This window comes from Oncorhynchus mykiss, chromosome 10 (assembly GCF_057628025.1).
Source record: "Oncorhynchus mykiss isolate SJ-2025 chromosome 10, ASM5762802v1, whole genome shotgun sequence".
NCBI lineage: Eukaryota > Metazoa > Chordata > Actinopteri > Salmoniformes > Salmonidae > Oncorhynchus > Oncorhynchus mykiss.
Genome location: NC_143031.1, coordinates 32906838 through 32921432, shown reverse-complemented (window position 1 = coordinate 32921432; position 14595 = coordinate 32906838). Strand labels below are relative to the sequence as shown.

The 14595-nt window shown below is 45.9% G+C and overlaps 1 protein-coding gene across 1 annotated transcript in view; it reads right to left on the bottom strand.

Moving 5' to 3' along the window:
* LOC110533664 (UV radiation resistance-associated gene protein) overlaps positions 1 to 14595 on the bottom strand; it is a 138579-nt gene that overhangs the window by 60943 nt on the left and 63041 nt on the right. The window contains exon 13 of the mRNA XM_021618097.3: positions 9870 to 9945. Coding sequence (XP_021473772.3) covers positions 9870 to 9945 — 76 coding nt within the window. The remainder of the gene's footprint in view (positions 1 to 9869; positions 9946 to 14595) is intronic.

Below are 14595 nucleotides of genomic sequence, written 5' to 3'. Positions count from 1 at the left end.
TATTCCAGTCTCTGACATTGCTTGTTCTGATATTTCTTAATAAAATAAATGTATTATTATGTGTGTATTGTTTTTTATTGCCAGGTATTACGGTACTGTTGGAGCTAGAAACAAAAGCAGTTTTTCGCTGCACTTGCTAATCTGTGTACGCAACTGTCTTGTCAGACAAAGGAAGCTGAAAGGGAGCCCTTATTGACACCTGACACCCAATGCACCCCACTATACACAAACACACACCCTGCCCTCCTGACATAAAAACAACATATTCCCAGGCTGCCACTTCAAAGCTAGCCCTCCTGCTGCGCCCTGATCCCTCGCCAGCTTCGCCATATCACTTTCTACGCCAGCCAACTTAATAAAAGATGGAAGTATAATACAGGAAATATAAAAAACTATCGACCTAGATGGAATTTTCCATTCCTCTCAAAAATTTTACAAAAAGCTGTTGCGCAGCAACTCACTGCCTTCCTGAAGACAAACAATGTATACGAAATGCTTCAGTCTGGTTTTAGACCCCATCATAGCACTGAGACTGCACTTGTGAAGGTGGTAAATTATCTTTTAATGGCGTCAGACCGAGGCTCTGCATCTGTCCTCGTGCTCCTAGACCGATCACCACATTCTTTTGGAGAGATTGGAAACCTAAATTGGTCTACACGAACAAGTTCTAGCCTGGTTTAGATCTTATCTGTCGGAAAGATATCAGTTTGTCTCTGTGAACGGTTTGTCCTCTGACAAATCAACTGTATATGTCGGTGTTCCTCAAGGTTCTGTTTTAGGACCACTATTGTTTTCACTCAATATTTTACCTCTTGGGGATGTCATTCGAAAACATAATGTTAACTTTCACTGCTATGCGGATGACACACAGCTGTACATTTCCATGAAACATGGTGAAGCCCCAAAATTGCCCTCGCTAGAAGCCTGTGTTTCAGACATAAGGAAGTGGATGGCTGCAAACGTTCAACTTTTAAACTCGGACAAAACAGAGATGCTTGTTCTAGGTCCCAAGAAACAAAGACATCTTCTGTTGAATCTGACAATTACTCTTGATGGTTGTACAGTCGTCTCAAATAAAACTGTGAAGGACCTCTGCGTTACTCTGGACCCTGATCTCTCTTTTGAAGAACATATCAAGTCTGTTTCAAGGACAGCTTTTTTCCATCTACGTAACATTGCAAAAATCAGAAAACTTCTGTCCAAAAATGAAAAATGAATCCATGCTTTTGTTACTTCTAGGTTAGACTACTGCAATGTTCTACATTCTGGCTACCCGGATAAAGCACTAAATAAACTTCAGTTACTGCTAAATACAGCTGCTAGAATCCTGACTAGTACCAATTTCTTTTTATCATATTACTCCAGTGCTAGCCTCCCTAAACTGGCTTCCTGTTAAGGCAAGGGCTGATTTCAAGGTTTTACTGCTAACCTACAAAACATTACATGGGCATGCTCCTACCTATCTTTCCGATTTGGTCCTGCCATACATACCTACACGTACGCTACGGTCACAAAACGCAGGCCTCCTAATTGTCGCTGGAATTTCTAAGCAAACAGCTGGAGGCAGGGCTTTCTCCTATAGAGCTCCATTTTTATGTAATGGTCTGCCTACCCGTGTGAGAGACGCAGACTCGGTCTTAACCTTTAAGTCTTTACTGAAGACTCATCTCTTCAGTAAGTCATATGATTGAGTGTAGTCTGGCCCAGGAGTGTGAAGGTGAACGGAAAGGCTCTGGAGCAACGAACCGCCCTTGCTGTCTCTGCCTGGCCATTTTCACTCTCTCCACTGGGATTCTCTGCCTCTAACCCTATTACAGGGGCTGAATCACTGGCTTACTGGTGCTCTTCCATGCCGTCCCTGGGAGGGGTGCGTCACTTGAGTGGGTTGAGTCACTGACGTGATCTATCTATCTGGGTTGGCGCCCCCCCTTGGGTTGTGCAGTGGCAGAGATCTTTGTGGGCTATACTCGGCCTTGTCTTAGGATAGAAAGTTGGTGGTTGAAGATATCCCTCTAGTGGTGTGGGGGCTGTGCTTTGGCAAAGTGGGTGGGGTTATATCCTTCCTGTTTGGCCCCTGTCCGGAGATATTATTGGATGGGGCCACAGTGTCTCCTTACCCCTCCTGTCTCAGCCTCCAGTATTTATGCTGGATTAGTTTATGTGTCAGTTTGTTATATCTGTAGTACTTCTCCTGTCTTTTCCGGTGTCCTGTGTGAATTTAAGTATGCTCTCTCTAATTCTCTCTTTCTTTCTCTCTCTCGGAGGACCTGAGCCCTAGGACCATGCCTCAGGACTACCTGGCATGATGACTCCTTGCTGTCCCCAGTCCACCTGGCCGTGCTGCTGCTCCAGTTTCAACTGTTCTGCCTGCGACTGTTCTGCCTGACTTCCGGCGCCGACAGAGATGGCCGCCTCGCTTCGCGTTCCTAGGAAACTATGCAGTTTTTTGTTTTTTTACGTGTTATTTCTTACATTAGTACCCCAGGTCATCTTAGGTTTCATTACATACAGTCGAGAAGAACTACTGAATATAAGATCAGCGTCAACTCACCATCAGTACGACCAAGAATATGTTTTTCGCGACGCGGATCCTGTGTTCTGCCTTACAAACAGGACAACGGAGCGGATCCTATGCAGCGACCCAAAAAAACGACTCCGAAAGAGAGGGAAACGAGGCGGTCTTCTGGTCAGACTCCGGAGACGGGCACACCGTGCACCACTCCCTAGCATTCTTCTTGCCAATGTCCAGTCTCTTGACAACAAGGTTGATGATATCCGAGCAAGGGTAGCATTCCAGAGGGACATCAGAGACTGTAACGTCCTTTGCTTCACTGAAACATGGCTCACTGGAGAGACTCTATCCGAAGCGGTGCAGCCAACGGGTTTCTCCACGCATCGCGCTGACAGAAACAAACATCTTTCTGGTAAGAAGAGGGGCGGGGGCGTATGCCTCATGGCCAACGTGACATGGTGTGATGAAAGAAACATACAGGAACTCAAATCCTTCTGTTCACCTGATTTAGAATTCCTTACAATCAAATGTAGACCGCATTATCTACCAAGAGAATTCTCTTCGATTATAATCACAGCCGTATATATCCCCCCCCAAGCAGACACATCGATGGCTCTGAACAAACTTTATTTAACTCTCTGCAAACTGGAAACGATTTATCCGGAGGCTGCATTCATTGTAGCTGGGGATTTTAACAAGGCTAATCTGAAAACAAGACTCCCTAAATTTTATCAGCATATCGATTGCGCAACCAGGGGTGGAAAGACCTTGGATCATTGTTACTCTAATTTCCGCGACGCATATAAGGCCCTGCCCCGCCCCCCTTTCGGAAAAGCTGACCACGACTCCATTTTGTTGATCCCTGCCTACAGACAGAAACTAAAACAAGAGGCTCCCACGCTGAGGTCTGTCCAACGCTGGTCCGACCAATCTGATTCCACACTCCAAGACTGCTTCCATCACGTGGACTGGGAGATGTTTCGTATTGCGTCAGATAACAACATTGACGAATACGCTGATTCGGTGTGCGAGTTCATTAGAACGTGCGTTGAAGATGTTGTTCCCATAGCAACGATTAAAACATTCCCTAACCAGAAACCGTGGATTGATGGCAGCATTCGTGTGAAACTGAAAGCGCGAACCACTGCTTTTAATCAGGGCAAGGTGTCTGGTAACATGACCGAATACAAACAGTGCAGCTATTCCCTCCGCAAGGCTATCAAACAAGCTAAGCGCCAGTACAGAGACAAAGTAGAATCTCAATTCAACGGCTCAGACACAAGAGGCATGTGGCAGGGTCTACAGTCAATCACGGACTACAGGAAGAAATCCAGCCCAGTCACGGACCAGGATGTCTTGCTCCCAGGCAGACTAAATAACTTTTTTGCCCGCTTTGAGGACAATACAGTGCCACTGACACGGCCTGCAACGAAAACATGCGGTCTCTCCTTCACTGCAGCCGAGGTGATTAAGACATTTAAACGTGTTAACCCTCGCAAGGCTGCAGGCCCAGATGGCATCCCCAGCCGCGCCCTCAGAGCATGCGCAGACCAGCTGGCCGGTGTGTTTACGGACATATTCAATCAATCCCTATACCAGTCTGCTGTTCCCACATGCTTCAAGAGGGCCACCATTGTTCCTGTTCCCAAGAAAGCTAAGGTAACTGAGCTAAACGACTACCGCCCCGTAGCACTCACTTCCGTCATCATGAAGTGCTTTGAGAGACTAGTCAAGGACCATATCACCTCCACCCTACCTGACACCCTAGACCCACTCCAATTTGCTTACCGCCCAAATAGGTCCACAGACGATGCAATCTCAACCACACTGCACACTGCCCTAACCCATCTGGACAAGAGGAATACCTATGTGAGAATGCTGTTCATCGACTACAGCTCGGCATTCAACACCATAGTACCCTCCAAGCTCGTCATCAAGCTCGAGACCCTGGGTCTCGACCCCGCCCTGTGCAACTGGGTACTGGACTTCCTGACGGGCCGCCCCCAGGTGGTGAGGGTAGGCAACAACATCTCCTCCCCGCTGATCCTCAACACTGGGGCCCCACAAGGGTGCGTTCTGAGCCCTCTCCTGTACTCCCTGTTCACCCACGACTGCGTGGCCACGCACGCCTCCAACTCAATCATCAAGTTTGCGGACGACACAACAGTGGTAGGCTTGATTACCAACAACGACGAGACGGCCTACAGGGAGGAGGTGAGGGCCCTCGGAGTGTGGTGTCAGGAAAATAACCTCACACTCAACGTCAACAAAACTAAGAAGATGATTGTGGACTTCAGGAAACAGCAGAGGGAACACCCCCCTATCCACATCGATGGAACAGTAGTGGAGAGGGTAGCAAGTTTTAAGTTCCTCGGCATACACATCACAGACAAACTGAATTGGTCCACTCACACAGACAGCATCGTGAAGAAGGCGCAGCAGCGCCTCTTCAACCTCAGGAGGCTGAAGAAATTTGGCTTGTCACCAAAAGCACTCACAAACTTCTACAGATGCACAATCGAGAGCATCCTGGCGGGCTGTATCACCGCCTGGTATGGCAACTGCACCGCCCTCAACCGTAAGGCTCTCCAGAGGGTAGTGAGGTCTGCACAACGCATCACCGGGGGCAAACTACCTGCCCTCCAGGACACCTACACCACCCTATGTCACAGGAAGGCCATAAAGATCATCAAGGACATCAACCACCCGAGCCACTGCCTGTTCACCCCGCTATCATCCAGAAGGCGAGGTCAGTACAGGTGCATCAAAGCTGGGACCGAGAGACTGAAAAACAGCTTCTATCTCAAGGCCATCAGACTGTTAAACAGCCACCACTAACACTGAGTGGCTGCTGCCAACACACTGACACTGACTCAACTCCAGCCACTTTAATAATGGGAATTGATGGGAAATGATGTAAATATATCACTAGCCACTTTAAACAATGCTACCTTATATAATGTTACTTACCCTACATTATTCATCTCATATGCATACGTATATACTGTACTCTATATCATCGACTGTATCCTTATGTAATACATGTATCACTAGCCACTTTAAACTATGCCACTTTGTTTACATACTCATCTCATTTGTACATACTGTACTCGATACCATCTACTGTATCTTGCCTATGCTGCTCTGTACCATCACTCATTCATATATCCTTATGTACATATTCTTTATCCCCTTACACTGTGTACAAGACAGTAGTTTTGGAATTGTTAGTTAGATTACTTGTTATTACTGCATTGTCGGAACTAGAAGCACAAGCATTTCGCTACACTCGCATTAACATCTGCTAACCATGTGTATGTGACAAATAAAATTTGATTTGATTTGATTTGACTATGACCTGTTCACCGGACATGCTACCCATCCCAGACCTGCTGTTTTCAACTCTCTAGAGACAGCAGGAGTGGTAGAGATACTCTTAATGATCGGCTATGAAAAGCCAACTGACATTTACTCCTGAGGTGTTGACTTGCTGCACCCTCGACCACTACTGTGATTATTATTATTTGACCATGCTGGTCATTTATGAACATTTGAACATCTTGGCCATGTTCTGTTATAATCTCCACCCGGCACAGCCAGAAGAGGACTGGCCACCCCTCATAGCCTGGTTCCTCTCTAGGTTTCTTCCTAGGTTTTGGCCTTTCTATGGAGTTTTTCCTATCCACCGTGCTTCTACACCTGCATTGCGTGCTATATGGAGGTTTTGGCTGGGTTTCTGTACAGCACTTTGAGATATCAGCTGATGTAAGAAGGGCTATATAAATACATTTGATTTGATAATGTCGCACATCCACCACTGGCCCAGTGTGTGTGTGTCGCTGTGTAACCAGAGTTGTGCTTTGTGACAGCAGCCAGATGCTACACACCGTGGCAGCTCAACCCCGGCCGGGCGCAACGTAAGGAGCACATTAAATCCCTAGAGAGAAAAACGTTTAAAAAAAATAAACAATAATAACAACCGGCCTACGAAGCAACGTAAAGCGCTGGCTTTATTGGTAAATTATATGAGTGGAAAAGCTAGTCTCAGTGTTTCTAATACGGTTGGGGGGGGGGGGGGTAAAAAGCAGCCATTTCATAATAAAGCCTTCAGAGTATTAAGAACCATACCGTGGTCTCTAACGTCACTGGGACGCAAACCAGATCTCCCAGATAAAGTGGTCTGAAATGGTCAGGGTTGGGGGAAACCCATATCCACTTTAAAAAGGAAAAAATTACATGTAGAGGGTGGGTTCCGTTAGATCTACTATGATATGTTTACAACTTTCACTGCTCTGGAACCATTGTCAGCTGCAGGGAGCTGATCCATGCGGTGCACTTATGTTGATTTTGAGACGGCCCAGTAACTCATCCTAAACATCGCTCCAGTCACATATGGAGTTCATAAGACGCAGGTGGTGAGGGTAGGCAACAACACATACACCACACTGACCATTAACAAGGGGGCCCCTCAGGGGTGCGTGCTTAGTCCCCTCCTGTACTCCTTGTTCACCCACGACTACAACACCATCATTAAGTTTGCTGACGACACAACGTTGTTTGGCCCGATCACCAACGACAAGGGAGGAAGTCAGTGACCTGGCAACAACCTCTCCCTCAACGTCAGCAAGACAAAGGAGCTGATCGTGGACTACAGGAAACGGAGGGCTGAGCATGCCCCCCATTCACATCGACGGGGCTGTAGTGGAGAGGGCTTCAAGTTTCTCGTTTTCCACATCACTAATACCCTGACTACACCGCTTGCGTCGCAAAATACATTTAGGAATCTATGGTATTCAATTATTGCACCCACACTGCTCACGCGAGCCAACTAATGTCAGCGTTGCCAAGGGCTAAAATAGAAGTCAATCCTATTTCTAACGCAGATCGCTCTGCAAGTCCTGCGTCTCCCATCTCCTCATTGGTTTATAGAAGCAGGTACCCACGTGCCATCTCCTCATTGGTTATACCCACATGGGTGATTGAAAGACTAACAGTTTTGCCGGTTGTCGTGGTAATACTATGAAAGTGTAGATGCCAATCACCATATAAGTTCAAAGATGAAAAAGCCTGGAAGGAGGAAAGATGACTAGAAACGATTCGGTTGTGTGGATTAATTGTCGGAGTAGAGGACCTTGTGCATTTTAGGTAAAATAACAACTCAATGTTTATATCCCAGGACAAATTAGCTAGCAACAGCAAGTTAGCTAAATAGGACAAATTAGCTAGCAAGTGCAAGCTAACTAGCTAAATGTTTAATGCTTTTCGACCTGTCCCCAAATTAATGTCATTGATTCAGAGTTTGTTTTGATATTTTAACCTGCGTGTCGTGATCGCGTTTCGAGTAGGGGGACAAAATACATTTATGCACGATAGCGCACGCGCGCAGCCAGTTTGGGTTCCATGTAAGGAATTATGTAATCATGGTCTAAACAAGTCGTGAAGGCACAACAACGCATCTTCCCCCTCAGGAGGCTGAAATCTGAAATCTGTCATGGGCGCTGAGATACTCAAAACGTTATACAGCTGCACCATTGAGAGCTTATTGACTGGCTGCATCACCACTTGGTATGGCAACTGCTTGGCATCCAACCGCAAGGCACTACAGAGGGTGCATATCTCCCAGTACATCACTGGGGCCGAGCTCCCTGCCATCCAGGACCTCTATACCAGGTGGTGTCAGAGGAACACCCTAAAAATTGTCTGACTTAAGTCACCCAAGTCATAGACTGTTCGCACGGCAAGTGGTAACGATGCAGCAAGTCTGGAATCAACAGGATCCTGAACAGCTTCTACCCCCAAGCATTAGACTAATAAATATTTAACTAGTTAACCAAATAAAGTAGCTACCAGGACGAGCTGCATTGACCCTTTTTGCATTAATTATTGACTAATCACATACACTGCTGCTACTGTTCATCTATCCTGTTGCCTAGTCACTTCATTCCTACCTATATGTACATATCTACCTCAATTACCCCGTACCCCTGCACATGGACTTGTTACTAGTACACTGTTTTTTAAGCCAAGTTACCATTACTCATTGCATTTATTTCTAGTGTTATAATTGAAATATAACCTATTTTTTCCCCTCTCTGCATTGTTGGGAAGGGCCTGTAAGGAAGCATTTCACTGTTAGTCTACACCTGTTGTTTACAAAGCATGTGACAAATTCGATTTTGAGATACTGGACTGAGAAAAACGCATGACCTCACCATTATCTGGCTCGCCAACCACATATACATGCACGCACATACGTGCCATCGTACAGTACATACTCCCAAACATACAGCACTGATATCCCTCCTTCGACATGACAGTTACTGCAGTACATTAATATCAATCAAATGATGCAATCCTCAACCCTTTTTTTTCAGGCTAGTATTTTAACTCTAAACTTGGCAGAGAAGCAGAAGAGACAGAATATTTAGGGCAACTCACCACAGAAAAAGGTCACCAGGCTATAACTCTAAAAAAAACCTGGAAATAAATGAACCTTTCATGTAGAATTTAAATCATAAAAATACATCAAACATACCGTGAAAAAACAGTTTCTAGATTTCAGTTTTGTTGCATGAAGCACATACTCACATACTCATCAACATAAAACACTATTTACCCGGGATCCACACATATTGTCCAAAATAAAGAGTACTGCTGATGAAGGTCATAACGTGCACCCTTTACCACTCTCCTTGGGGATTTTCAGTCTAGGCTTATTTTAATTAGCTGTCTAAAGTGTTCCCCCACATCTCTTTCTCTTTTGTTGTTGGACAAAGGCGGATGGCAGCAGTTTGGATAGCAGCTAGCTAGCAGGTTGCGTCAAAGTCCAAACCTCCCAAAATGAAGTCATTTGAACCCAGCACCTGTTGGAGTTAATTGCCCTGCCTAATAAATACACTGGAGAGATTCGAATTCCTTCATTCTACATTCTCACCACTGGCTTGAGAAAGAGACAGCGACAGGGAATGAAATGCAAATGTATATATTTGGTGCTAAATGATTGAGGGAGGGGGGACTCACACAGGTCAACACATTAGATTCACTTTCATCAGCCCAGACAGGGCAAGAGTTTGGCCCCTTTTCCAGAGAAGAGAAGAGTGAGTGAGTGTCTGCATGCATCCCAGTTTTTCCATATTTTTATTGAGAGTTTCCAGGCCATTCAAAGGGATAGGAACACAGGAACAAGGCTCCAGTACAGATGGACATGATTGAGCCATCCAAAACATGTCTAAGGCTGTTTCCCACACAATAACCTTTCAGTGCCATCAGACCACCTGACATGTTTGTCACATCTTACCTGGGAAATAGTTGGTATGCGTATGTGTCTGACAGATATGTGAGTGGTCCATGGTCTTACCTGGGCGATGTTCTTGTTGATCAGGTAGACTCCATATTCAAACTGAAAGCGTTCTCCTCGAGGGTACAGGGGGAATCTGTAAGAGCAGGGGAAGAGAGGAAGAGGTGATGAGTGTACAGTACTGGAGCAGGTGGTTCACATTAGATTGTATTCTTTGTTGGTTTAACTTTGAGAGATTCACCAACTAGACTTCTGAGCACTGTGAAGTGAATTCCTTCCCTGTTGACACTGCCATGTATTACTACAGTCCGGACCTGGCAGGGTACAGTTTGGATAGAACACTTCAGCAGAAGCCGAGTGAATATAGATAAGCCTGTTCTGAGTCTATGATCACATTCACATACGGACCGCTCTCCTCCCACCCCAACCCTCATCTTGTTAAACTAAAATATCAAACAAGCTCCGAACCATCCAGGCTGCATACTGTAGGCCCATCAAACAGCCTGCCCACCTGCTTCTACACTACAGGGAACAAAGACAGACCGACAGATGGAGAGGCTCAGTGCGATTCCATTGAGCTTCCAGGTGCCAGTCAGATGTCTAGGTAGCAGGGCAGGCAGAAACACAGTGCTGAAAACCCCTGGATTGTTTATGTGGAGATATTGGAGGGATGGCCTCAGGCCGAGCCTGCTGACACCATTAGTGACAACAACACTCTCATTCCATTATGGCTAAAGTCAGCCTCATCCCCCATGAAGAACGGTTCCTGTCATTATGTGCTTATGTCTGCTACCCAACTGAGAGGATGTACTGAGAGACACACCCAGGGCAGTCTTACTCTGCTTGCTCACACACACACACACACACACACACACACACACTAACCCTGTACAACAACTGACTTCTCTTCTGCTGTCAGGCTCAGCAGTCAGTCTGGGCAGGAGGTGTGAGCGAACATCCGGCCCTCTTCCCTCCCCTCCTCATCCATATCTCATTCCTGTCAGGGGCCATGGCTGTGCCCCGTGGGGCATGTTATACTGTTAATCCTTTGTTAGAGGAGACATGCCCTCTCCCCTCTAACTCTGACCCTCAGATGCCGGAGAATCAGGGCCGAGGAGCGCAGGGCGAGAGTCGGGAAGCCCTCCGTATCACGCCACTGGTACATCACTGTTACAGGGCAAGGTGCATGAGGTACTGACTGTAGCCCTAACAGAGCTGCCGTAGCTAGACTATCTCTAATGCTTTAACGCTTTAGTACACACTGAAGTGTAGTCCTTATCGTCTGTCCAACCATACACACAATAAATAAAGTTTATTGTGAGGTGCATTACATAGAAACTCTTCACCAAATAAAGTAGACACATAGACACTGTTCATTTGACAGATGGAGGGGAAACACTGTAGTAGCCACACAGCCGGAGACACTTGTTCTACTCCTACATACTCTGACTAGTCAAACCCCAGAGGAAGCTGCCAGTGGTAATATCTCATGACCAGGAAATAACTAACAGAGGGAGAAATAACATCACACACACACACACTGTCATAGCAGGCATTCCAACAATCACATTCTCCTGACAACATATGATTAGTTTGCTGATGAGACGGACAGAGAGAGAGGCTGACATGCGCACACACACAGAAAAGCAAAGGCACACATGAACACACACACACACACACAGTTTGCCATCACGGGGAGGTGATTAATGAGTGCTGTCCAGTGGGTCTGAAATCACATTGGAGGGACTCCGGTTCACCAAACACCAGGAATTCCTCCAATACATCCAGTAAAGTGAAATATATTATAACACACCAGCAGGGGGAGGGGAAGAGGAAGTCAGAGGTGCCAAAGTGTGGGGGGATATAGGGAAGTAGAGAGAGCAGTTAGAGAAGAGACAGCGAGCAGTTAGAGAAGAGACAGCGAGCAGTTAGAGAAGAGACAGCGAGCAGTTAGAGAAGAGACAGCGAGCAGTTAGAGAAGAGACAGCGAGCAGTTAGAGAAGAGACAGCGAGCAGTTAGAGAAGAGACAGCGAGGAGTTAGAGAAGAGACAGCGAGGAGTTAGAGAAGAGACAGCGAGCAGTTAGAGAAGAGACAGAGAGCAGTTAGAGAAGAGACATAGAGCAGTTAGAGAAGAGACAGAGAGCAGTTAGAGAAGAGACATAGAGCAGTTAGAGAAGAGACAGAGTTGGAGAATAGAGGGAGAAAGAAGAGCGAAGGGATGGAGAGAGAAGGAGAAGAAAGGGAAGAAAGAGAGAGAAAAGAGGGGAGCTGGAGTGGAAAGCAGTGATTTTTATCACTGGGCCGGTCTTGTCTTGGAATCTGTGATAAAACAATCTGTTACACAAGCGGGATGAAGTGGATCCCCATCAGCCTTGGAGCAGCTCTCCAGCCCTACATCCATCCACAGGCCAGAACACACACACACCTCCCCTTTCTTGGTTCAATTATAATTCCTCTCTCATCAGACAAACGCACACAGACATGCACACACACACACATACATGCATGCATACACAAATGTATGCGCACACACGCACCCGCCACAGGTTTCCTTTCCTTCATTGAAACAGATCTATTACTACCATGTCCCGACCCTCTAACACACCCCTCCTCTGGCAGCTCTGTTGAACGCCATCTCTTTGCACATGGCAAACTAAATATGACACTAACAGGCACCATGACCAACACTGTCTTTGACATCTACCTAAAAAAAATACAAAAATATATATACAGTGGGGCAAAAAAGTATTGTCAGCCACCAATTGTGCAAGTTCTCCCACTTAAAAAGATGAGAGGCCTGTAATTTGTCATAGGTACACTTCAACTATGACAGACAAAATGAGAAGAAAAAATCCAGAAAATCACATTGTAGGATTTTTAATGAATTTATATGCAAATTATGGTAGAAAATAAGTATTTGGTCACCTACAAACAAGCAAGATTTCTGGCTCTCACAGACCTGTAACAACTTCTTTAAGAGGCTCCTCTGTCCTCCACTCATTACCTGTATTAATGGCACCTGTTTGAACTTCTTATCAGTATAAAAGACACCTGTCCACAACCTCAAACAGTCACACTCCAAACTCCACTATGGCCAAGACCAAAGAGCTGTCAAAGGACACCAGAAACAAAATTGTAGACCTGCACCAGCCTGGGAATCTGCAATAGGTAAGCAGCTTGGTTTGAAGAAATCAACTGTGGGAGCAATTATTAGGAAATGGAAGACATACAAGACCACTGATAATCTCCCTCGATCTGGGGCTCCACGCAAGAACTCACCCCGTGGGGTCAAAATGATCACAAGAACGGTGAGCAAAAATCCCAGAACCACATGGGGGGACCTAGTGAATGACCTGCAGAGAGCTGGGACCAAAGTAACAAAGCCTACCATCAGTAACACACTACGCCGCCAGGGACTCAAATCCTGCAGTGCCAGACGTGTCCCCCTGCTTAAGCCAGTACATGTCCAGGCCCGTCTGAAGTTTGCTAGAGAGCATTTGGATGATCCAGAAGAAGATTGGGAGAATGTCATATGGTCAGATCAAACCAAAATATAACTTTTTGGTAAAAACGCAACTCGTCGTGTTTGGAGGAGTTGCATCCAAAGAACACCATACCTACTGTGAAGCATGGGGGTGGAAACATCATGCTTTGGGGCTGTTTTTCTGCAAAGGGACCAGGACGACTGATCCGTGTAAAGGAAAGAATGAATGGGGCCATGTATCGTGAGATTGAGTGAAAACCTCCTTCCATCAGCAAGGGCATTGAAGATGAAACGTGGCTGGGTCTTTCAGCATGACAATGATCCCAAACACACCTCCCGGGCAACGAAGGAGTGGCTTCGTAAGAAGCATTTCAAGGTCCTGGAGTGGCCTAGCCAGTCTCCAGATCTCAACCCCATAGAAAATCTTTTGGAGGGAGTTGAAAGTCCATGTTGCCCAGCAACAGCCCCAAAACATCACTGCTCTAGAGGAGATCTACATGGAGGAATGGGCCAAAATACCAGCAACAGTGTGTGAAAACCTTGTGAAGACTTACAGAAAACGTTTGACCTCTGTAAGTGCCAACAAAGGGTATATAACAAAGTATTGAGATAAACTTTTGTTATTGACCAAATACTTATTTTCCACCATGATTTGCAAATTAATTCATTAAAAATCCTACAATGTGATTTTCTGGATTTTTTTTCTCATTTTGTCTATCATAGTTGAAGTGTACCTATGACGAAAATTACAGAGAACTTGCACAATTGGTGGCTGACTTAATACTTTTTTGCCCCACTGTATATGTTTTGCTTAATGAGATAACCCTGAACTGTCAAGGAGCCTAAAACAGAAACAGCCAGTGGAGAACAGTAAACGTAAAACCCCTCTATCTCACACGCCAGTAGAGCCCGAGATGTCGGCATGCAGATGGACGGGTAGAGGAGATCTGTAATTAATAAGGAGACAGGCGTGGGGAACTCCTCTCTTCTAACGGAAAGCTCCTTCTCTTTATGGGGTTAGAGTATTTACACAGCCCTCCGGCTAATCAACCCAGCCAGTCAGGCCTCTACTGCAGGCAGGTCCAGGCTCCCTCACACACAACCATAAAATGTGATAGCAGGAGAGCCCATGCCTCTTCCGTTCTTTTATGTGTGTGTGTGTACAGTATCTCTTCCTCCCTCTTTCACTTCCCTTCAGTCTCTCTGTCTCGCTTCCTCCCTCCTGTTGATGTACAGTAGGTTGTTTATTCGAAGAGTCTATGTAATTGTTCTCTCTACACAGGAAGGACCAGCTGAAGAC